This window comes from Perca fluviatilis, chromosome 18, assembly GCF_010015445.1.
Source record: "Perca fluviatilis chromosome 18, GENO_Pfluv_1.0, whole genome shotgun sequence".
Taxonomy (NCBI): domain Eukaryota; kingdom Metazoa; phylum Chordata; class Actinopteri; order Perciformes; family Percidae; genus Perca; species Perca fluviatilis.
In genome coordinates, this window is record NC_053129.1 from 29,662,618 (window position 1) to 29,683,953 (window position 21,336).

General features: G+C 38.4%; 3 protein-coding genes across 6 annotated transcripts in view; all 3 read right to left on the reverse strand.

Annotated features, from left to right (window-relative positions):
• Nucleotides 1-15,133, reverse strand: part of LOC120546851 — a 112,835-nt gene extending 97,702 nt beyond the window's left edge. For both annotated transcript variants that reach the window (XM_039782090.1, XM_039782089.1), the window contains exons 1-3: nt 15,022-15,133; nt 14,191-14,847; nt 12,944-13,279 (exon numbers count right to left, since the gene is read on the reverse strand). In XM_039782090.1, coding sequence (XP_039638024.1) covers nt 12,944-13,279; nt 14,191-14,251 — 397 coding nt within the window. In that variant the 5' untranslated portion in view covers nt 14,252-14,847; nt 15,022-15,133. The remainder of the gene's footprint in view (nt 1-12,943; nt 13,280-14,190; nt 14,848-15,021) is intronic.
• Nucleotides 2,140-7,289, reverse strand: LOC120546857. The gene is made up of 4 exons (XM_039782095.1): nt 7,212-7,289; nt 6,609-6,932; nt 6,214-6,492; nt 2,140-3,068 (listed from the first exon to the last, which is right to left on the reverse strand). Exons 1-4 carry the CDS (start codon nt 7,270-7,272, stop codon nt 3,061-3,063), a joined length of 672 nt encoding a protein of 223 aa, XP_039638029.1. The 5' UTR covers nt 7,273-7,289; the 3' UTR covers nt 2,140-3,060.
• Nucleotides 15,134-17,495: 2,362 nt separating the features above from the next.
• LOC120546855 lies at nt 17,496-21,026 on the reverse strand. Of its 3 annotated transcripts, XM_039782094.1 has the most exons (5): nt 20,903-21,026; nt 19,117-19,179; nt 18,245-18,331; nt 18,118-18,146; nt 17,496-17,774 (listed from the first exon to the last, which is right to left on the reverse strand). In XM_039782094.1, the coding sequence occupies exons 1-5, from the start codon at nt 20,982-20,984 to the stop codon at nt 17,709-17,711; spliced, it is 327 nt and encodes a 108-aa protein (XP_039638028.1). In that variant the 5' UTR covers nt 20,985-21,026; the 3' UTR covers nt 17,496-17,708. The 3 variants fall into 3 exon arrangements, 1 of the variants encoding a protein (XP_039638028.1); XR_005636959.1 differs by lacking the exons at nt 19,117-19,179; nt 20,903-21,026 and adding an exon at nt 18,883-19,015 and having other exon boundaries at nt 17,499-17,774; XR_005636958.1 differs by lacking the exons at nt 19,117-19,179; nt 20,903-21,026 and adding an exon at nt 18,883-19,015 and having other exon boundaries at nt 17,499-17,774; nt 18,245-18,346.
• Nucleotides 21,027-21,336: the final 310 nt, after the last annotated feature.

Consider the following 21,336-nt stretch of genomic DNA (forward strand, 5'->3'; position numbering starts at 1 on the left):
ATAAAATTTTATTTTATCTTTCCAAAACGGGCTAGTTTTTAAAGGCCCTGCAGTACCAGACAGACTTTTAAATTGTATGTAGCTTGTTTTTTAGTTTCAAGTCTTTTAATTTCACTGGGAACATTAGCTGAACCTACTGTAAACTGTTCTTGAACTTTCAGCCCACAGCGCCAATTGTTGGACTGCTAGCAGTATGTAGCCATGCCAATGATAAGCTTTGTAGGCAAGTATGTTGCTAGAGCAGCAACTGTTTTCTATTCTGATCTGTTGGTCAACAGAATAAATACATGTTGAACAGTAGTAACTGTGTCCTGGTTGTTTCTAAGAGCTGTTATTGTTAAGCTAAATCTTTTTATAGTTTGTCATTTCACTATTCTTTTATAGCTTGATATTTTTGAAATTGTCCATTACATTTGCAGGTTGAATGTTTATAAATATATGTTTAGTTATCATTATTATAGCAGTGTTATGATATTTGACAAAATTATCAGCAGATTGTTGCTATAATCAATATTTCTTTGACAGTATTTGGACATTTAAAACAAAGGTAAATCCAGTGTTTTTATGGCAAAGTATGCTTTTTTTAACATTAAAGATAAATTAAATATACATGATTTGTATGTAAAATTGCATATTAAAAAGTCATTATACTTAATATGCTCTAAAATTAATGGTAGATTGCTCTAATTTTACTCACACATACTTGTTTTAAAACAGTATTTTCTTTTCTTTTTAAAGGCGAATCCATTGTTTTTATGGCAAAGTATGCTTATTTAACATTGAAGATTAATTAAATATACATGATCTTTATGGAAAATTACATATAAATACTCATATAATACTTAATAAATTTTAAAAATGAATGATAGATTGCTGTAATTATACTTAAATTCATTGTATTTATGGCAGAATATGCTTTTTTTCACATTAAAAATCTATTAAATACACAGGATTTATATGTAAATTTCCATGTAAAAACGTATAATAAACTTGATATGATCTAAAATTAAGGGTAGATTGTTGTAAATATAAAGCTTATTATCTGTTTTACAAAAGTATTTAGACCTTTTTTTAAAGTTAAATCAAATGTTTTGTGGATGATGTATAGCTTTATTACATTAAATATTTATTAAATAAACACGATTTTTACATAAAATTATATTATAAAACTGAAATAATAGTGGCACTTTTCCACAATTTTAAGCGCCATAATATTTGTATTATATAGCTTTGACTGCGTATTACGTATTTATAGGTAATTTAATTGTTTTAAAGGTGTATATGTCCTTTTTAAACATTAAAAGCCCAATAATTACATAAGATTTAATGTAAGATTAAAGATACAATCTGTTATGTCATTATGGAAAATTACTGTATTTTATTCTAGGATTGTTTTGCGTTATATTTACGGTAATTTTTTGGCACCCCAGCTGCCGGAATATTACCGTTTTTTCACAGTTTTTTTTTTTACAGTGTGGGTAACACCAGCAGCAGAGCTCTGCAGGTTTTACCCTCTAATGAGGACCAGATTAACATCAGAAACACACAGACAGTCCACACTTTATTAGGACAAAGCGACACTTATTGAGTTGTGTTGAAAACTAATTGAACCCCTGGAAGGTTTGGGCTCACTGAGACTAGTTTCAACAAACGGTTAAAACACTGATGAGAGTCCTGACTGAACTGAGTGAGGCGACTGGGACAGGAGAAAAAGTCAGAGGACATCTGGTGGACAGGAAGAGAATGGCAGTCAACTGGTTTGAGGAAGTGTGAATGTGTCTGGAGGGACAGAGAGGCAGAATGGGACACACTGCAGAGACGACTAGTTGGACGTTTAAGATGTGTGAAATGTTTTTACATCGATATTAGATCACAGTAGGAGGTCATGTGCATCCCAAACTTCTGAACGTAGCCTGAGTTATTATATTTCTGTTGATTCTCAGGTAACTTTGGGAGCATTTCTATCTGTTTTCAGACACATTTGAGTTCTCAGTGAGAACAGAGCTGTTCAAGCCAACAGAGGGAAGCTCCACTACTAGAAGTGGACAAGAGGAGGGAGGATGTACTTCTAGTAGAGGCAGTAAAGAATATTCACTTTCCATTATGACTCTTAGTACATGAAGGAATCAGAAACCACAGTGTAGAATGAAGTGGTGAACATTTCTTTATTTGCAGATTATATTGTTATCAGATAGAATAAAGAGAAGACTTTTCTGTACTGACTCCATTAAGGCTGGAAACACACACACTCTGTGCCTCTCTATTATCTGCTGCTGTGATGACTAAATGAGGTGCAGGTGGGAGATAAAGGGAAAGCTCAGGTGAGGAGAGTTGAGGTGATTGCAGGACAGATGGGAGTGGCACAATGTGGGATGAAAGGAGAAAAGTGTGAGGTTATCTGGTGGACAGGTAAAGAATGATTCTGAAGGCTCTTGTTAAAAGTGGAAATGTGGCTGAAGAGGGGGGACAGAGAGGCAGAATGAGCCGGAATACACACAACTGACAACAGACATTGTGATATTAGACATTAGGTGCTCCTCATGTCACTTAAATTGCCTTCTCGACTCCTCTACTTGTCTCCCTTCCTCGCGTCTTAGTTCCTCCCACCAAGCAGGCACGTGAGAGACGTGAGGAAATCATCGGAGGAGAGACGCACACTCATTGTACATTTAATTGAGTAAGATGTGTTTTTTTGTGTTCAACCATCACAACTAAATGTCTAACCTAAACCCAATTCTGACCTGAAACTCACAACCAAGTCTTAACCCTCAAACAGGCCTTTGAAATGTGAGGACCAGCCAAAATGTCCTCACTCTGTTGGCTAAAAATTTGTTGTGGTCCTTAATATGTAACAAGTACAAGAAGAGACAAACATCAAACTGAGCACAAGCTGCTGGAGCTTCAATAACAAGCAGTACATCTTAAAATCAGTTCTGAAATCTGCAGCTAGAAGATAATTTAAGAAAGTTAACAAGAGTTATTGATCAGGGGAGTCTGACAGAGAAGGAAGGCTCTATAAAGTTTCCATAGTTCACCACGCCATCATCTTCAGCTTGATCATTATTCACCTGTGAAACACAACACACACAAACCCTCAGTTACTGTCTGATTATTACCTGCTACAGTGCTTCACTGTTGTGCTTCTGAGGGCCAGATGTACGTACATTTGCAAAAGTAGAGTTATCGGCGCTATAGCAGAAAGCGCACGCTGTGATACATCAGCGTACATCGTCATTGCAAATGAGAATTTGTTCTCAATCGACTTACCTGGATAAATAAAAATAAAAAATTTGGTGTGACCAAATGCATAAAGCAAAAGTTGAAGGGCTACATGACTGTAAGTTGAGATAATTCAACCTTTTGTCTCTTTCAAAAGGTTTGTTTGCATCTCTCTGTGTGGGTCTGTGTGAATATAAGGAACATTTCAAAATACTGATTGGTCAACAGCCATGGTGGGGAGCATTTCAAAACATTCAACCAGTTACTAATGAAGCAATCAAAATCAGAAAACCCCAAACTGCTCAACACATCAACATCAGTGTCTGAACGTTCTTTGCCAACTGTGAATTTAGTTGTTTCGGTCTCTGCCAGGGCTTGTGTGTTGTATTTGTTGCTGCTGTGCATGGGTGTAAATTCCAAAGGGGGTGTTGTTACAAACCCCCAATAATCAAAACTGGCCATTGTAACCCCCCCCTTTACATAAATAAAGACATTTGCCCTATAATTTGATGCACAAAAAGCACAAATTGTGGCAGAAAAATTCTCCAGAATGCACAAAATTATGTTTGTCATTCAAAATTTCAATTTTGCTAAAAAAAAAAAAAAAGGATCTCAACGTTTGTTTTTCATGTGTTAGTTTTCCAGTGTTACTGCGTCCTCGTTGATTGGAGGTGATTGAGGAATTGAAGGCAGCAGAGGCCTGTACTACGAATCAAGATCAACATGTCCTGGATTTCGTTCAGTAACCCGGCTTCACTAACCCTAACAACCTAACGTCACGACGCTGGTTAACAACTAGTTCAATCAACCCAGGGTTTCCCAATCCAGCAACACGCGCGTTCACATACAAGAGGCGGTGTTTGCACAGCACGACCAATCGCAAACATCTACCAGAGCTGAATATTTTATATAACAGCAAATTATAATTCTACATAAATATGAAGAACACAAACACGGTTTTGCAGGCAAAACGCAGTACAGTCGCTGCTTCCTAAAACAGGAAGGAAAGCTGGCAAAAAAGGTCACACTGTGAATGCATAAATTACAGCGCTTATCAATTTCACTTCCCCATCAGTCAGGCACTAGATCTGACCATAATTGTGCTTTCCATGAACTGCCGTTGCTTTAGCCTATTATTTCAGTTGCAACCCTGGCAGTGGAAGCGATCATGAGAGCAAATAAAAAAAAATAAAAACATAATTCAAACCGATGTGCGCATTGGCAACACACGAAGAAAGCCACAAGAGCACAAGAAGCCGAAAAATAGCCTATATGTTATTCCCCCCCATTAAAATCTATATATTTCATAAAAATACCCATCAGGGAATGTTAATGGGGTTGTCGGTCTCTAAATGTTTTAAATTTATGAGCGCACCTCTCTCTCTCTCTCTCTCTCTTTTTTTTTTTTTTTTTTTTCTCTCTCTGCACATCGAGCTCCACCTGATCTTCTAGGAATGGTGACGCCGTTATCAATTGAGTATTGATTGGTCAGTAGGCGGTGCTTTAACACCGGTTGATCTCTGATCTCCAACATAACCTGATCCCGACCAGGTTACGTGTTCAGCGTAAGTTCCCACGGCGACTGAACCCGGTAACAAGTGATCCACCTTCGTGGTACAGAAAACCCTGGGTTGAACCTGAAGTTACCTCGTTAACGCCAAATCTTGCTTGGTAGTACAGGCCTCGGTTGCTGTCTGCAGGTTGCTTAAAACCCGCCCCATCCTCATCTGTTTCTCTCCCTTTCCCCTGGCACTATGTCATATTATTTTGAAGTTCCTTTGTTTACTATACAGTTTATTCTAGTTTACATGGCAACATGTTTTCCTGCCAGCATACTTTGTTGGATTCAACCATTTGTGTAACATTTACCTTTGTTAAATATAGTAGTGGGTTTTGGCGCGGGCGAACCAGGCAGCTGCCCAGGGCGTCATATTTTCATGACACATGGGGGTGGGGGGGGCGGCACGAGAACTTAAAAAAAAAGGGGGGGGCTGGGGGGGCTCGCCCTTGGTGTAATTCAATGTAGAACCGCCACTGGTTAAATACAATGTATTTGCTTTGGTTAACTGCTCACATGTTTAGACTCCTATTTGTCATGATCCCAGAGCCGGGTCAAAACACTTTTCTCACTTCTAGATACTGACGGAATAAGAAAATAACAGAGAGTGAGAGTGAGAGTCCCTACCTTGTAAATTTGGTGAGGCATCATTGGAACTTGCTTGTGTTGGGGACCAAGAGCTTGGTTAAATCTGATTTTAACCAAAAGGCCTCATATTAAACTGACCTCTGGATACAGGACACACATATGCTCAGAGACAAAGGAACATGTCACCAAGACAAAAGAATCTTGGCCTGTATGTAAACTTCAAAGCCTGGTTAATTCACACCTCTATGTGAAAATGCCAGCCAGAAGGGAAACGCCTCACAACTGGCAGGAAGTCAAAGGACTACAGAACTGTAGTTTTTCACCCTGTCAAGAGTTTCGAGTCTTCCTATTGGTTCAGCGGGACCATAAAAACAGCAGGGGGCCTTAACCTATAAATAACCTGACCCTACGAAAATCTTGGTTCTTCACTTGCAACTCGGTTGCTAACAGGAGACGCGCAAGCGCTTGTGCTCAACTTTCATTTTCTGGAGAAAGTGGATTTTATTTCGGTGGATCCTTGAAAAAGGATGTTTGATTATTGGTCCCTGACTAGCAGGGTGGTGCCCCGTTTTGATTGTTTGTCGATTTGATAAAGTTATTAATAACCATATTCATAACTTTATTAATATTGATAAAACATCTTTGATAATTTGCCAATGATCAAATCTGTACCCTAAGGGAATCCTACACTTGGTTTTGTTTTGATGATTCTGTTGTTGTTATTGTTTCCTCACCTGAACAGATGAACACAGCTCAACACACAAATCCAATCCATAAAATAAACTAATTTTTTAGGTAATTATTCTCATCAGTTTGAAATGAATTTAAACAGCTCAACATGTTCTCACCTGGTTTCTCACTTGAGGACTGAGGGCTGAAGGGAAACTCCTGCACTTTGTCTCCTTCAGTCACTTCACACCTAAAGAACTGATACCTTGATGTGTAACTAAAATGAGAAGTAGGAACGGTCACAGAGGTGTAGCAAGGAGACTGTGATGTCCTCAAATCTTGGTTATCTATTTCCACATATTTAGACTGAAACAGCCACTTCACTGTGTGTTGACACCGTTCATATGTCGACACAAAGCAGTGTAACGTCACGTCGTCAGCACTGTTATGTTCAGTCACTGGTGATGGAGATATTGTGAGAGAGAGTTAAATATACTTCATTACTATAACCAGAATTATTGTAAGGTTTCAGTATATCGTTCTAACATGAAAACATTATGATGTAAATACTCACTGGTGACAATGGACAGTTCAACCAAAGCGTCTTCACCTTGTTGTTGTCCTGATTTGTTGAACTGTCTGCAGGTGTAAAGACCAGCATCCTCCTCTGTGACCTTCTTTTTAACCAGAGAACATTTCTCTGTAACACTCAGTCTGTCTGATTTAGCGTTTTCAGCAATCCGCCCACGACCAATCAGCACTACTTTTGGTGTGTTTTCTAATTTACTGAAAACCCAGGTAGTACTATTACTATTACTATTGTGACTGTCAATCACATGTTCACAAGGCAAAGTGACTTCATCTCCAACTCTGACAGTGAAGGAGGGGGTTGCTGCTGCTGAGAATGTGAGAACAAAATGATAAATAATGAAGAGAAATTAAATCTTACTGCTACTGTCAGTGTAACGATAATAGTAAATACAACAAAGGTTTGGTTATGTGCCTCATCGTTGGTTTCCAAAAGTTTACTAAAATCACTATTTATTCACTTTACTGGATGCAAACACACTACTTGTCTGTCTTGGTGAAATGAAGGTTAGGTAACAAAGTAACATTAATGATATTAATGAATTAGCTGATGTTTCTGTTTTTATTTACATATTCTATGTATCCTTACCTGTAAATTGAAGCACTGGTATCAGAAAAAAATAGGTTATAATCCATCTGAATTGAGCCATCGTGTCTCTCTCTGCTTCTTCTTGTGAGTCTCTGAACTAGTTCCTACTTAAAGACAAATGTCCCATCAACTTCCTTTAAATAGTAAAGTGTCACTTCCTCATCCTTCCTTCCTCATACAGTGTGTCACTTGTTGCTTGGGCAGACCACATTATCTTTTACGTTCCTCCTTCACTTATGGCCGACATGAACTGGTATGACTTTCACGCAGACCTGAAGAATCTGGAATTTAAAGGTTGTCCCTTAAACCCTGTTTGGGTTTCAAACTGTTTCCTCTCATTCAGCTGTTAAAACTTGACGCTCAAATCAGTCATGATGGGTGTTGTGTCACATCCTGTTGCTTTAATTTCTTTAATGTGAAAATATTAACAATAACCTGAGATGTTAAAATTACTGAATATCAAACAATAACAGGTGATAGAAAAAATAACAATAAAAAGCTATTAGATAATGGCAAAGAGAGTAGTAGCCCTCTCATGGAAAAATACCAGAAGTCCAAGTGGAAGCAGGTGGTTGTCTGAGCTATCTACAACTCTCCCCTTGGAGAAAATTACATATACAATAAAACATCAACATAATTTTTATCTGCTATGTATTGAGAACAGATTTGTCACATGTGATGGAAGAGCCTGGGTACATGTAAACAGTGGCACTTTGCAGTACCTAAGATTACAGAAATGTTTGTTTTATTATTTTTTTCTAAATAATGGACCAACATGGACTAATTAATTAATGTAATTCCAAACCAAGATTTGGAATCACTTGAGTATTTCTCTGTTATGTTGTGAAAACAATTAAAAGAATGTTGGTTAAAAAAAAGAAAAGCTATTAGATCTTTAACTACAACCCAACATGAATACATTAAAGTGCCTAACAGCATATATTAACATATATTATGCTCATTTACATGTCAAACAGACATGTAATGTTGGGTTACTGTGCTACTAGTTAATCTACTGCACAAGCAATAAATGCAGCAAGTGATCATAAAATAATTCTAATGGAACTTTATCAGTTATAGATGGAGTTTATTTTATTTAAAATTTCTGTCATGCCAAACATCTGGTCCATGCCACATGGATTACAAGACACTGCTTTTATACAACACAGCCTACATCTTTATACTTTTATAAAAGGAACAGCAAAAAAACAAGCAAAAATGACCACGTTAAAAAGTACTTTTATATTCTTATTTATCTTTAAAAACCTATTTGAAACAACCCATTTCATGTATTACTGTAAGTGCCACGGTGCATCATACCAACTGCTATGGTTATTATGAATCATATTTCTGTCTATCTGTATCAGTGTCTGTGTCCCAACTGGTAACGGCAGATGGCCGCCCACCAAAAGCCAGGGTCTGTCCAAGGTTTCTGCCTGTAAAAAGGAAGTTTTTCCTTGCCACTGTCGCACTAAGGGCCCTATCTTGCACTCGGCGCAATTGCCTTTGTACACCGACGCATGTATCATTCCTATTTTGCACCCGACGCACAGCGGACTTTTCCCTCCACAGACGCACGTCGGTAAATTAGGGAATGAATTTGCGCTCCTGGGGGCGGTTCAGCGAAAAGAGGAGGCGTGTTCCGGCGCAAACGTTACTTTGTGCTATTCTGCAGTTTCAGAAAACAATTCCGCCACTGAACAGGAAAAACCTGGTCTAAAGTCAGGGGCGCTAGTCTAAAGTCAGTAGCGCGTTATTCAGATGCTATTTTAGGGGCGCATGCTTGGCCATAATGTAGCGTGTGCACAACGCGCATACACTTCACTCATCTAAATGGATGCAGCAGTTCCCATTTTTGCAAACCATACATAATTACAAAGGAAAATATTACTGAAAATGCACTTCAGGTGTTTGGGTAGGTCAGATAGGTCTTCGCAGCATTCTTTGTGGCTTGTTGTGTTTTACACAACATTTCCATGAATCATGGATGTGTTGATGACATAAATGAGGAAATATTAGGGGACTTAAGGAGACGTGATGTTGATCTCCGCCATGGAACAAGCGCCCTGCTCTTAAAGGGAATGTGAGATGATGCTCGGATTGGTTTATTGCACGTTACGCCCAAACCACACCTAGCTACTTCAGACCAACCCATTTTAGAGTTGCGTCGGTCGCAAGAGTCATTTATCCCGCCGGTAAAATAGCAACAGCGCCCGAGATCCGCCCACATAGCTACTTGCGTTTTGCGTTTCAAACTTGCGTTTCAGATCGTTAAAATAGGGCCCTAAGTGTTTGCTCTTTGAGGGAATTGTTGGGTCTTTGTAAATTATAGTATGTGGTCTAGACCTAAACATAAAAAACAGCTACATTCCTGCAGATTATGATTACACTGATTAAAACAAATATTTGTCATTTCCAAGGCTCTCTCGAAGTAGGCTATACTTAAGCTAAAATCCTCATATGCAAATTGCCAGCTCAATATTTGCGCATCATCCATATTTACTAAATCAAAAGAGAACAAAAAAGTATCAATATCTGTTTTTAACATACTTAACAAAGTTTCAACAGTAAATGGTAAAATACAGAGATCTCAGCTGGGCACATAACCTTTTTAGATTATATACACAGCACAACATAATTCTCAGTAATATACAGTATTTCTATGGTATCATTTTAAATGTAATCTCTTTAGGTTTAGTCCATACATGATCAGCCCCTTGCTCTTATTAAGAAATGCCTCGGCCATAGTTATAGAACAATGAGCACACATCTCTTGACCATGAGCTAATCATTTGTTTATCATATCTTTCTTCCATATCAAGTAACTGAATATAACTGTAATGATACGAGCTGTAACTATACTGTGCCCTTATTTTTTGGGTTCATTGAAATTGGCGTAGAGGTTGCTGAGATCAGCAGAGGCTGCAGCAGGGGGAGGAAGAGGGAGCTTTCACGGTGCTGTAGGTCACTACATCATCTTCATCATCATCTCTACCCCAAGCCTAGGAAACAAAAGACAACACGTACATTACAAAATATGAAACAACAGAATAATGCAACATTATGATATCCAGCGCCACATAAACACAACACAATGCTCAATAATGACACAGCATCATCATCACAGTAACCAATCAGCAGCTGACCTGGGCTCTCCTGTTGGTCTTCTTGGTGTAGCTGATGGAGGCGTAGGAAACACCACCTTGAGGATCAGCCTGCACAGAGGAGACAACATAAAGGCTGCTCAGTAACATGTGGGGACTTCATTGGGTTCTATTGTTGTGTCGTCCAGCTGCATCATCAGACTCCTCCACGTCTTCTCTCGCAGAAGGAAGTCAGACTCACCGAGTGGCTCACAGAGATACATTTTAAAAAGCTGATCTATAACCAGGGAGTGTAACTTTGTACTGGGTGTGGTGTCTGATCTGGTTTCTGGAGTCACTGCAGTGTTTAAGCTCAGTATCTGAAATTAACAAAGTCTATGAAGGATGTTTGGATTTTGATGACACTGTCAGAGAACAGCTGATTGAATGTACAGACATTTGATTACTGAGTCGCAACACTCACCATGATTTCATCCGTCTGTGTTTTCTTCCCTGAAGAGACAAAAGAGAGTCGACTTCAGCTTCCACAATAAAAAAGATTATGAAAGTTTCCTATCTGAATGTTGCAGTCTGTCTTCACCCAGAAAACAACCATATAGGTTGATTGTGCATGCAGCTCTTAACGTCCCATGTTCACGTTTCTCCTTAGGCGCCGACCTCTGGTGGCTATAGTAATTATCGCAAGAGCAAATAAGGAAAAAATAAAAGAACGAAATATTCCACATAAGGATGCAGGATGGGGCCAGATGGTTAGTTAACACAGAACCATATGTCATTAGATGCCATCTATCACGTCCGCTGTTGATGATTTGAACGAACAGTCGCGGCCGTTACACACCTAAACCACGCCTGTAGCTGCCAGTAGCTTCTCACTGGACACTAAATGGTTCGGTCCACTTCTGTTTCCATACTAACACATTACTTGAAGTCCAGTCTCACATTGTCAGACATTCCTCCACAGCGCTGCGGAGGAGGGTCTGGCGAACCACACAGCATTCCGGGTTGGAAGAAAAACGTGCTCTGGTTTACTGGCATTTCTTTGAACCAATCACAATGGTCTTAGGCGGCCATAAACCCCGGACACAATGCAGGTGCCTCTGCACAAGAAGGAACTTGTTTTGGTGGAACATGTGTACGTTCAAAATATGTTTTAGTCGTGCAACAGAAAACTCAGATTGGACAGATAGTCTAGCTAGCTGTCTGGATTTACCCTGCAGAGATCTGAGGAGCAGTTAACCATAGTCCTCAGAAATCCACCAGAGTTTAGAATGACAACACAAAGAAAGAGGAAGGTAACGGACATCCGGCCTAAATGAGGGACATCCGGCGGAATTTCCAGTGGCATCAAAGCAATCCCGGAAGTGGAACGTTGTGTATATAGACTGCTTGAAGCATGATGAGATGGATTTATTGTGTGATATGTGGTGCCGCGATTATTGCATGATCTCGTAAAATCACAGGAACCAAGCTTCCTTGCAAGAGAAAGGTCGGGATGGTGGATGGGTCAAACACACAGGATGTTCACTCAGGAGAAAGGGGTTTGTGTCCTTTTTTGTGTGAAACCAAAAGTGAACTGTCACTTTTTGAAATGAACCGAATTTAACAGAGCTCAGTATTTATAACAAGGACGTCCGTTACGTCACGTTATGTCGTCATTCTGGTAGTTTTACTTGACTCATGTTTTACTTACCTAAAATATTTGTGTTGCCTAAACTTAACTAGCTTCATTTTACAAACAAAAAAACTATGTGTTTAAAACGTGTTTGGTAACATGTTTAAAGCAACCACCATGCTGCAGTTAACAGAACAATCATATATGTCATTTTGGGAGTCATTGACTGTGAACCTATTGTGTGGTTTAGGCATGAGGATGTGTTGCAATGTTCTCACCTTTAGCTCTCTTCCATCTGAGGACAGCCACAGTGATGATTATGAGAGATGCAACAGAGGGGGGTTGTTTTTTTTTTTTTTTTGTTTTTTTTTTTTTTTTTTTTTTTTTTTTTTTTTTTTTTTTTTGTTTTTGATTTGGTTTTGGTTTTTTTTTTTTTTTTTTTTTTTTGTGTTTTTGTTTTTTTTTGGTTTTTTTTTTTTTTTTTTTTGTGTTTTTTTTGTGTTTTTTTTTTTTTTTTTTTTTTTTTTTTTTTTGTTTTTTTTTTTTTTTTTTTTGTGTTAGTTTTGTTGTAATTATTTTTTTTTTTTTGTTTAAGAGAATTTAAAAAACTTATTAAAAATATTTTCTTTTTTTTTTTTTTTTTTTTTTTTTTTTTTTTTTTTATGTGATGGGGAGGGGGAAAGGGGGGAAAAGGGGCTTTTTCCCCTCTTTTTTTTTTTTTTTTTTTTTTTTTTCATTAAACAACTTTTTTTCTGTGTTTTTTGTTTTTTTTTTTTTTGTGTTTTTTTTTTTTTTTTTTTTTTTAAAAAAAAAACTAAATTATTTCATACATTCATTCATATTCGAAGACAAAAGGTTAGTCACTATATCATCGTTCTTCTCTTCAGTCACTGGTGAAGATGGAGATATTGAGAGAGAAAGACAACAAGAGTTAAATTAACTTCATCACAGTAATCATAAATATTGTAATGTTTCAGTATATTGTTCTTGTTAGAAAACATGATGTAAATACTCACTGGTAACAACAGAGAGATGAACCAGAGAGTCTTGACCTTGATATCGTCCTGCTTTGTTGTACTGCTGACAGAAGTAACGACCAACATCCTCCTCTGTGACATTCTTTATAACCAGAGAACAGTTCTCTCTAACACTCAGTCTGTCTGATTTAGCTTTGGCGTTTACACCAATCTGACCAAGTCTAACCAGCTCTACTATCATGCTTCTTAAATAACGGAAATTCCATGTCGTACCATCACAGTTATTCTGATTATCTCTCACATTTTCACAGGACAAAGTGACTTCATCTCCATCTCTGACAGTGGAGGAGAGCAGAAACTGTCTGTTTGCTGCTGCTGAGAAGATGAGAGAGAAATATAAGAGTTCACTAAACTCACCATGTTAATGACAAACAACAGATTTGTTTTAGTTGAATAAAATTTAGAAAATAAAGTATCTTTAACAAGAATGATGAAGTTAATTGTTGCAATGTTGCTTCCATATATACAGTATCTCACAAAAGTGAGTACACCCCTCACATTTTAGTAAATATTTCATTATATATTTTAATGGGACAACACTGTACAGCTTGTATAACAGTGTAAATGTGCTGTCCCCTCAAAATAACTCAACACACAGCCATTAATGTATAAACCACTGGCAACAAAAGTGACTACACACCTATGTTAAATTCCCATAGAGGCAGGCACATTTCTATTTTTAAAGGCCAGTTATTTCATGGATCCAGGATACTATGCATCCTGATAAAGTTCCCTTGGACTTTGGAATTAAAACAGCCCCACATCATCACATACCCTTCACCATACCTAGAGATTGGCATGGGGTAAAATCATCTCTCAATGCAAATCAAACTAGCTATTGGGGTAACTGACATAAAACCATGCCAATCTCTAGGTATGGTGAAGGGTATGTGATGATGTGGGGGGGCTATTTTAATTTTAAAGGCCAAGGGGACTTTATCAGGATGCATAGTATCCTGGATCAATGAAAATCTTAACGCTTAAAATAAAATCTGCCTGCCTCTATAGAGAATTGTTAGAGATAATACTTGTTGCCAGCCGTTTAGATATTAATGGCTGTGTGGAGTTATTTTTGAGGGACAGCACATATACAAGCTAATACTTTTACATTGTAGTAAAGTGTAATTTCTTCAGTGTTGTCGACTTTAAAAGATATAATGAAATATTCACTAAAATGTTAGGTGTACTCACTTGTGAGATACTGCATATGATATAAGTCTTCTTACCTGTAAAGTGAAGCAGCGGTATCAGAAATAAAGACATTTTGATCCATTTGAACTCTTCCATCGTGCTTCTCTGTGTCTCTGCTTCTTCTCTCTCGTTCTGATGCTCAGAACTGTTTCTAAAATAGTGCTTTAGTCGAGAGATGCTGCACCTACTTCCTGAAATTAGGATGATGTCACTTCCTCATGATGACTTTCAGGGTTAGGCGTAGGCTGTTTGAATTCCTTATAGATGCCAAACTATACTTCTATAATGCTAAAATTTTTTACAATTTTTACTTTTGCATTTTTAAAATGTAGTTTTCTCTCAGAGGAAAGTAAAATGTTTCTGCATTCATTGATCCAATCTAACCCTGCAACAAACAAACTGTATTAATCTCATGTTGAGTCTGGTGTTCACACTGTGTCCAGTCCCAGGGTGTATTTGTGACACTGACGTGTTTCACACCTGAAAAAAAGAAGACTGAGGAAGTTGAGCGTGTGAAGATTGTTGGTTAAGATAAATATTTGCGGGCACCCGGATAGCTCAGTTGGTAGAGCGGGGGTCCATATATAGAGTCTTACTCCTCAACGCAGCAGGCCGGGGTTGGAGTCTGACCTGCGGCCCTTTTAATGCATGTCATTCCCTCCTCTCTCTCCCCTTTCATGTCTTTAGCTGTCCTATACAAATACAGGTGGAAAATGCCCAAAAATAATCTTTACAAAAAAAGTGTTTGCAGTAATGCAGCTTGTTTTCTTCTTGGTGTTTAGGTTCCTAGGTTTATGTATCATAAGAATGATTAAGTTAATTGTTGCAATGTGCCTTCCATATATATATGATATAAGTCTTCTTACCTGTAAAGTGAAGCAGCGGTATCAGAAATAAAGACATTTTGATCCATTTGAACTCTTCCATCGTGCTTCTCTGTGTCTCTGCTTCTTCTCTCTCTCGTTCTGATGCTCAGAACTGTTTCTAAAATAGTGCTTTAGTCAAGAGATGCTGCACCTACTTCCTGTAATTAGGATGATGTCACTTCCTCATAATGACTTTTAGGGTTAGGGGTTTGTACTTTTGCATATTTAAAACATAGTTTTCTCTCAGAGGAAAGTTAAATGTTTCTGCGTTCATTGATCCAATCTAACGCTGCAACAAACAAACTGTATTAATCTCATGTTGAGTCTGGTGTTCACACTGTGTCCAGTCCCAGGGTGGATTTGTGACACTGATGTGTTTCACACCTAAAAAAAAAGATGACAGAGGAAATTAAGCGTGTGAAGATTGTTGGTTAAGATAAATGTCTGTGGGTGCCCAGATAGCTCAGTTGGGAGAGCTGGCGCCCATATATAGAGATTTACTCCTCAACGCAGCGGGCCGTGGTTCAACTCTGACCTGCGGCCCTTACATGTCGTTGCCCCTTCTCTGTGTCTTCAGCAAAGAAGACATGAAAGCAAAAATAAAAAGATAAATGTTTGCAGTAATGCAGCTTGTGTTTATTAGAAACCAGACAGGATTCATGGTGATGTTTGACAGCACACATGAACACACAGGTGAAGAGTCAAACTCCTCCCCCAGCAGGATTTCACTCTTGATGTCCGTGGTGTAATATGGTGATACTGTAGCAGCTGAAAGAACACACAGAAGATGAGGTTTTACTGTCTGACACCTGTTGGTTCCTCATTTTATTTTTGCAGTTTGTTTCTGAGAACTGAAGGAGAAGTGTTTGGGTGAGGATGTGGGTAACACCAGCAGCAGAGCTCTGCTTTGTTTTCATATGACACACACAAACCATCATATGAATAGACATTCATAAGAACCAGTTGAACACTGATGTGCTCAATGTAAAACACTATGATGAATGGAAAACACTTCTTCTCCATTCATTATAATGACTTAGGCCTTTTTTTGTTCAGTGTTAAACTTACTACAGAGCTCTGTTTACTACATTTTAACATTTGTGACCTGAACTTTGAACTAGTTCATGTAGAAAGTGAAATTTCCCAACACTGCCTGTTGGTTCCTCATTGTATCTTTGCAGTTTGTTTCTGAGAACTGAAGGAGAAGTGTTTGGGTGAGGATGTGGGTAACACCAGCAGCAGAGCTCTGCAGGTGCGTGGGACAGGAGAAAAAGTTTGAGAAACTGGTTTGAGGAAGTGTGAATGTGTGAATGTGTCTGGAGGGACAGAAAGGCAGAATGGGACACACTGCAGAGACTTCTGAGCGTAGCCTGAGTTATTATATTTCTGTTGATTCTCAGGTAACTTTGGGAGCATTTCTATCTGTTTTCAGACACATTTGACTTCTCAGTGAGAACAGAGCTGTTCAAGCCAACAGAGGGAAGCTCCACTACTAGAAGTGGACAAGAGGCAAGAAAAGGCAAGGCAGCTTTATTTATATAGCACATTTCAGCAACAGGGCAATTCAAAGTGCTTTACATAAAACAGGAGGGAGGTTGTACTTCTAGTAGAGGCAGTAAAGAATATTCTCTTTCCATTATGACTCTGTTAGTACATGAAGGAATCAGAAATCTCAGTGTAGAATGAAGTGGTGAACTTTTCTTTATTTTCAGATTATATTATCAGATAGAATAAAGAGAAGATTTCTTTCATTTGTAATTTCTGTTGGAAGCCCAAAAAGGTAAAACTCTACAATATTTTACAACAATTACAAAGCTAGGAGAATTGTGCAGAAACTGAAAAGAATTGTGTGTATCAGAACTTTGTTTTTCTTGTTTCCAACCATATGAATTATCTTCAGATTTATCTTGTGACTCGTTGGAGCTGCCCGGCCTCTAGCTTGGGAACCACTGTATATAAAGTAGTTAAAAGTAGCTCAACCTCAACAATGAAATGCTACTTATGTGTTGATGCATCAGTATTAAGGATTCACTTTCCATTATGACTCTGTTAGTACATGAAGGAATCACAGAACACACAATGAAGTGGTGAACATTTCTTTATTTGCTGATTATATTGTTATCAGATAGAATAAAGAGAAGACGGTTACTGACTCCCTTATTAAGGACACACACACACACACTCACACACACATACACACTGACACAACACACACACACACACACACACACAACTCACACACTGACACACACACAACATACACACACACACACACACACACACACACACACACACACACACACACACACACACACACACACACACACACACACATAAAGCATTGCTAAATGAAAATTAAAATGACTTACTTCTGCACACAGAGACATCAAACTGAGCTCAAGCTGCTGGAGCTTCAACAACCAGCAGTACATCTTAAAATCAGCTCTGAAGTCTGCAGCTGGAAGACTATTTCAGGAAGTTAACAAGAGTTAAATGAAGTTCAAATCCAGCTGCTGTTCTCAACTGGCTGCAGATGAGAAAAGGTTTTTATACAACTGATGCAGGAAAATACATCAGACTAAAATGAAATAAGCCTTAATGATTCTTTTAGTTATTTCCAGTCTTGAACTAGTCCAGTAAAAGGTGACGAGTTGATCAGTGGAGTCTGATGGAGGCAGAAGTGTTGGTCAAACTCCATCAGGAGATCTGATGTTTTCATAGTTCACTGTATCATCATCTACATCATAACGCACCTGGGAAAAACAACACAACACAATCAAAGACACACTTTCCAATCCCAATCCCACTTCTCTGATCTGTAGGCGTCCACCGCCCCACATTTAGCTCAGGGAAATAAGAAATAAGATAAAGACAACAAGTATATTTCATTACACTCATTAGGAAGATGCTTTTGTTACAATTACTGAATTTAAGACCAAAAGTAACATAAATATGTTGAACAAACTAATATTTGCGTCCACTTCACCTGTTTATTGTTGTCTCCTGTCTTCTTCTATCTAAATGTACAGTTTATAATGAAGAGTGTGTAAAGCATCAACTGTAAAAACATTTCATTATTTAGTTGTAAAAACTCACAGCGATTTCCTCCGTCTGTGTTTTCTTCTCTGAAAAGACAAGAGAAAGAGAGGACTTCAGTTTCCACAGTGAAAATCAGCTTCATCAAAACTTGTTGTTTCTAAGTTTGATCTGTGAATGTTCTCACCTTTAGCTCTCGTCCACATGTTGACCGCCACAACAATTATTATGAGAGCTGCTAAACCCACGGGCACAAAGAGGATCCTCCCCCAACCTGGAGAGAGAAGGACTACATCAGAGATATATTTTAGTTGGAGCTTTGAGACTTAAAAGAGGAGACAGAGATATATTGGAGTTTTTAGTAACATTAAAGTGTCTAAATGTTTCACTATGTCAATACAAAGATGCAATGTTATTTTATTCTGAAAAACACATTCCTTCATTTTAAAAGAGAAAAAGCAGATTACACCAGATTTTATTAAAAGTATCCATGTCTTTGGTTTCAGAGAAAGACTTGTACTCCAGCTTTATTCATGATGTCACTGAGTTCTTCAAAAGAAATCAATGATAATTTTCTAAATCACTTCCTGTGTTCTGCTTTAAACCACAATGAAAGGTCAGTTTGTTCTTTTTAGAACGTGAATTAGTCAAACTACATTTTTTTCTTGTCTTTTTTTGCCATGAAAATATTAAACAATAAAAGCCTGTTCCATTAAAGGATATCATAGAATGAAATCAAAACAATAAGTTTGGGAGAGAGAAAGACATTGACAGAGAGAGCGAGATTGTAGAGAAAGACGTACTGTAAAATCTATGAGTTACTACCTTGTAGTTTGGTTGAAGGATCTTTGATTGCTGTGGTGGTTGGTACTGATTCTGGGCTTTTATCAGAAGTTCTTGTTGCTTCAGATGTTGATGAAATAACACTGTTCAGTGATAAAATATCTAAATGTTGACCATCGACTGTAACTAAAGGAGGAATAATGATTTTAAACTTCAAAGTCATCAAATAAACATGTTTGTTTTTGTCATTTTTATCTGATACAGTTTAGTTCTTACCTTTTGATGTGCTCATTGTCCCTGATGTTGGTGATATTGTAGTCGTCGTTGTTGCATCAGCAGCTTAATTAATACAATAACAAAATGCAACAAACTGTACATTTAGATATAAGCTTAAAGGAGAACTCCGGGCAATTTTTACGTTAATCTTGATCGCTATATGTATATGAGTACTGTCGATAGCAAAAAAAACGAGCCAAATCGGTGCTAGCAACACGGAGCTGCTGCAGCTAATGCCGAGAGCTCCCACTCAGCTAAAACGGCAGTTATGGGGCATAAGATAAATAGTGTCTTTGTGCCTCTTAACAGACACAAAATGCAATTAAAATGTCTGTGCAACATGAACAGGGCCCTTACATGACAACAAGATGCGTTAGCTTAACTTAGCCATTGTTTAAATTGCCACCCTCTTAGCTGCTAGCTGCCGTCTGGGATGAGTGAGTGTGTTCAGCCAGGCTCTGGTAATAATCATCACGCGCAGTTCCATATGTATTTGTAGCATATATATCCATTTTGTGTGCTGTCGTTGGTGAATATGAGTCTCTGCAGTGGCAGGTGATGGTAGTTTCCTTAGCCAGGCTAGCAGCCCGACCGGGCATCCTTCTACTTCCTCCCGCCTCAACAACAATCCACGAGGCCCGCTGGTCTGGTGGATGTCCCCCAGAAGGACAGTTCATGCTTTCCGGCGCGAAATTTTTGAAGTTTATTCCCCCCTCAAAATAGGTAATTGAGCACTGAAGTGATCCTATAAGTGACTATGTAACTACATGGAAACAGACCAAATGATGCCTGTTTCTTGTAATACTATTACTAATAGCGTTACTGAAGATTAGCTCTAGCTCCATAGTTACGTTACTCAAGCTTCTTACCTTGTGAACACCTCCGTTCTTCACTCTTCACACACTACGCTCCATTGTTTTCGCTACCATTACTGAAACATTCCCACGGGGCTGGCGCAAGGCTACAGCCTTCTGTAATGCTTGTAATGCTACTTTACAAGAAACAGACATCATTTGGTCTGTTTCCATGTAGTTACATAGTCTCTGATATGATCATAACCACTACAGTGCTCAATTACCTATTTTTGAGGGGGAATAAACTTCTATATTCGGCTGTGAAAGCATGAACTGTCCTCTGGAGGACATCGACCAGACCAGCGGTCGTGGATTGTTGTTGGCGGAAGGAGGAATAGGAAGAAGGATGCCCGGTCGGGCTGCTAGCCTGGCTAAGGAAACTACCGCATTCGCCACTGCAGAGACTCATATTCACCACGACAGCACACAAAATGGATATATATGCTACAAATACACATGGAACTGCGCGTGATGATTATTACTGAAGCCTGGCTGAACACACTCACCATCCCAGACGGCAGCTAGCAGCTAAGAGGTAGGTAATTTAAACAATGGCTAAGTTACTACGCGATGTTTTGTTGTGTAAGGGCCCTGTTCATGTTGCACAGACATTTTAATTGCATTTTGTGTCTGTTAAGAGCCACAAAGACACTCTTTATCTTATGCCCCCATAACTGCCGTTTTAGCGGAGGTGGTGGAGCTCGGCATTAGCTGCAGCAGCTCCGTGTTGCTAGCACCGATCGGCTTCCGTTTTTGCTATCGACAGTACTCATATACATATAGCGATCAAGATTAACGTAAAAATTGCCCGGAGTTCTCCTTTAACCATCTGACGTCATGACACAATGATGAAATATTAAAATCTCAGATCTACACTAATATTTAGTGTAATTATCCACAAAGTGATTTTAAACAGCTCATCATATTCTCACCTGGTTTCTCTCTTGAGGAATGAGGAGGGATGAAGGGAAACAGCTGCACTTCTTCAGTGTAACCATCTGTCACTTCACACATCAATAAGTTAGACCTTGGTTTGTAAATTAAACCAGGATCCACAGAATCCACAGGATCCTGCCATTTCACAGTGGTGTAGCAGTCACTCTGTAATGTCTCAATGTTTGGGTGATCTTTAGCCACATCTTTACCCTCATACAGCCACTTCACTGTGTGTTTACATCGTTCATATGTCGACACAGAGCAGTTTAACGTCACTATATCATCGTTCTTCTCTTCAGTCACTGGTGAAGATGGAGATATTGAGAGAGAAAGACAACAAGAGTTAAATTACCTTCATCACAGTAATCATTAATATTGTAATGTGTCAGTATATTGTTCTTGTTAGAAAACATGATGTAAATACTCACTG

Bases quoted from the DNA above. Each gene is read 5' to 3' on its own strand.
- LOC120546857 (XM_039782095.1), bottom strand. From the start codon at position 7,272: ATGGCTCAATTCAGATGGATTATAACCTATTTTTTTCTGATACCAGTG. The intron at 6,933-7,211 runs GTAAGGATACAT...TCACATTCTCAG, and splicing joins ACCAGTGCTTCAATTTACAG to CAGCAGCAACCCCCTCCTTC. The intron at 6,493-6,608 runs GTGAGTATTTAC...CTCCATCACCAG, and splicing joins TGAACTGTCCATTGTCACCA to TGACTGAACATAACAGTGCT.
- LOC120546855 (XM_039782094.1), bottom strand. From the start codon at position 20,984: ATGTGTGAAGTGACAGATGGTTACACTGAAGAAGTGCAGCTGTTTCCC. The intron at 19,180-20,902 runs GTGAGAATATGA...GTATTAATTAAG, and splicing joins TTCCTCAAGAGAGAAACCAG to CTGCTGATGCAACAACGACG. The intron at 18,147-18,244 runs GTGAGAACATTC...TTGTCTTTTCAG, and splicing joins CATGTGGACGAGAGCTAAAG to AGAAGAAAACACAGACGGAG.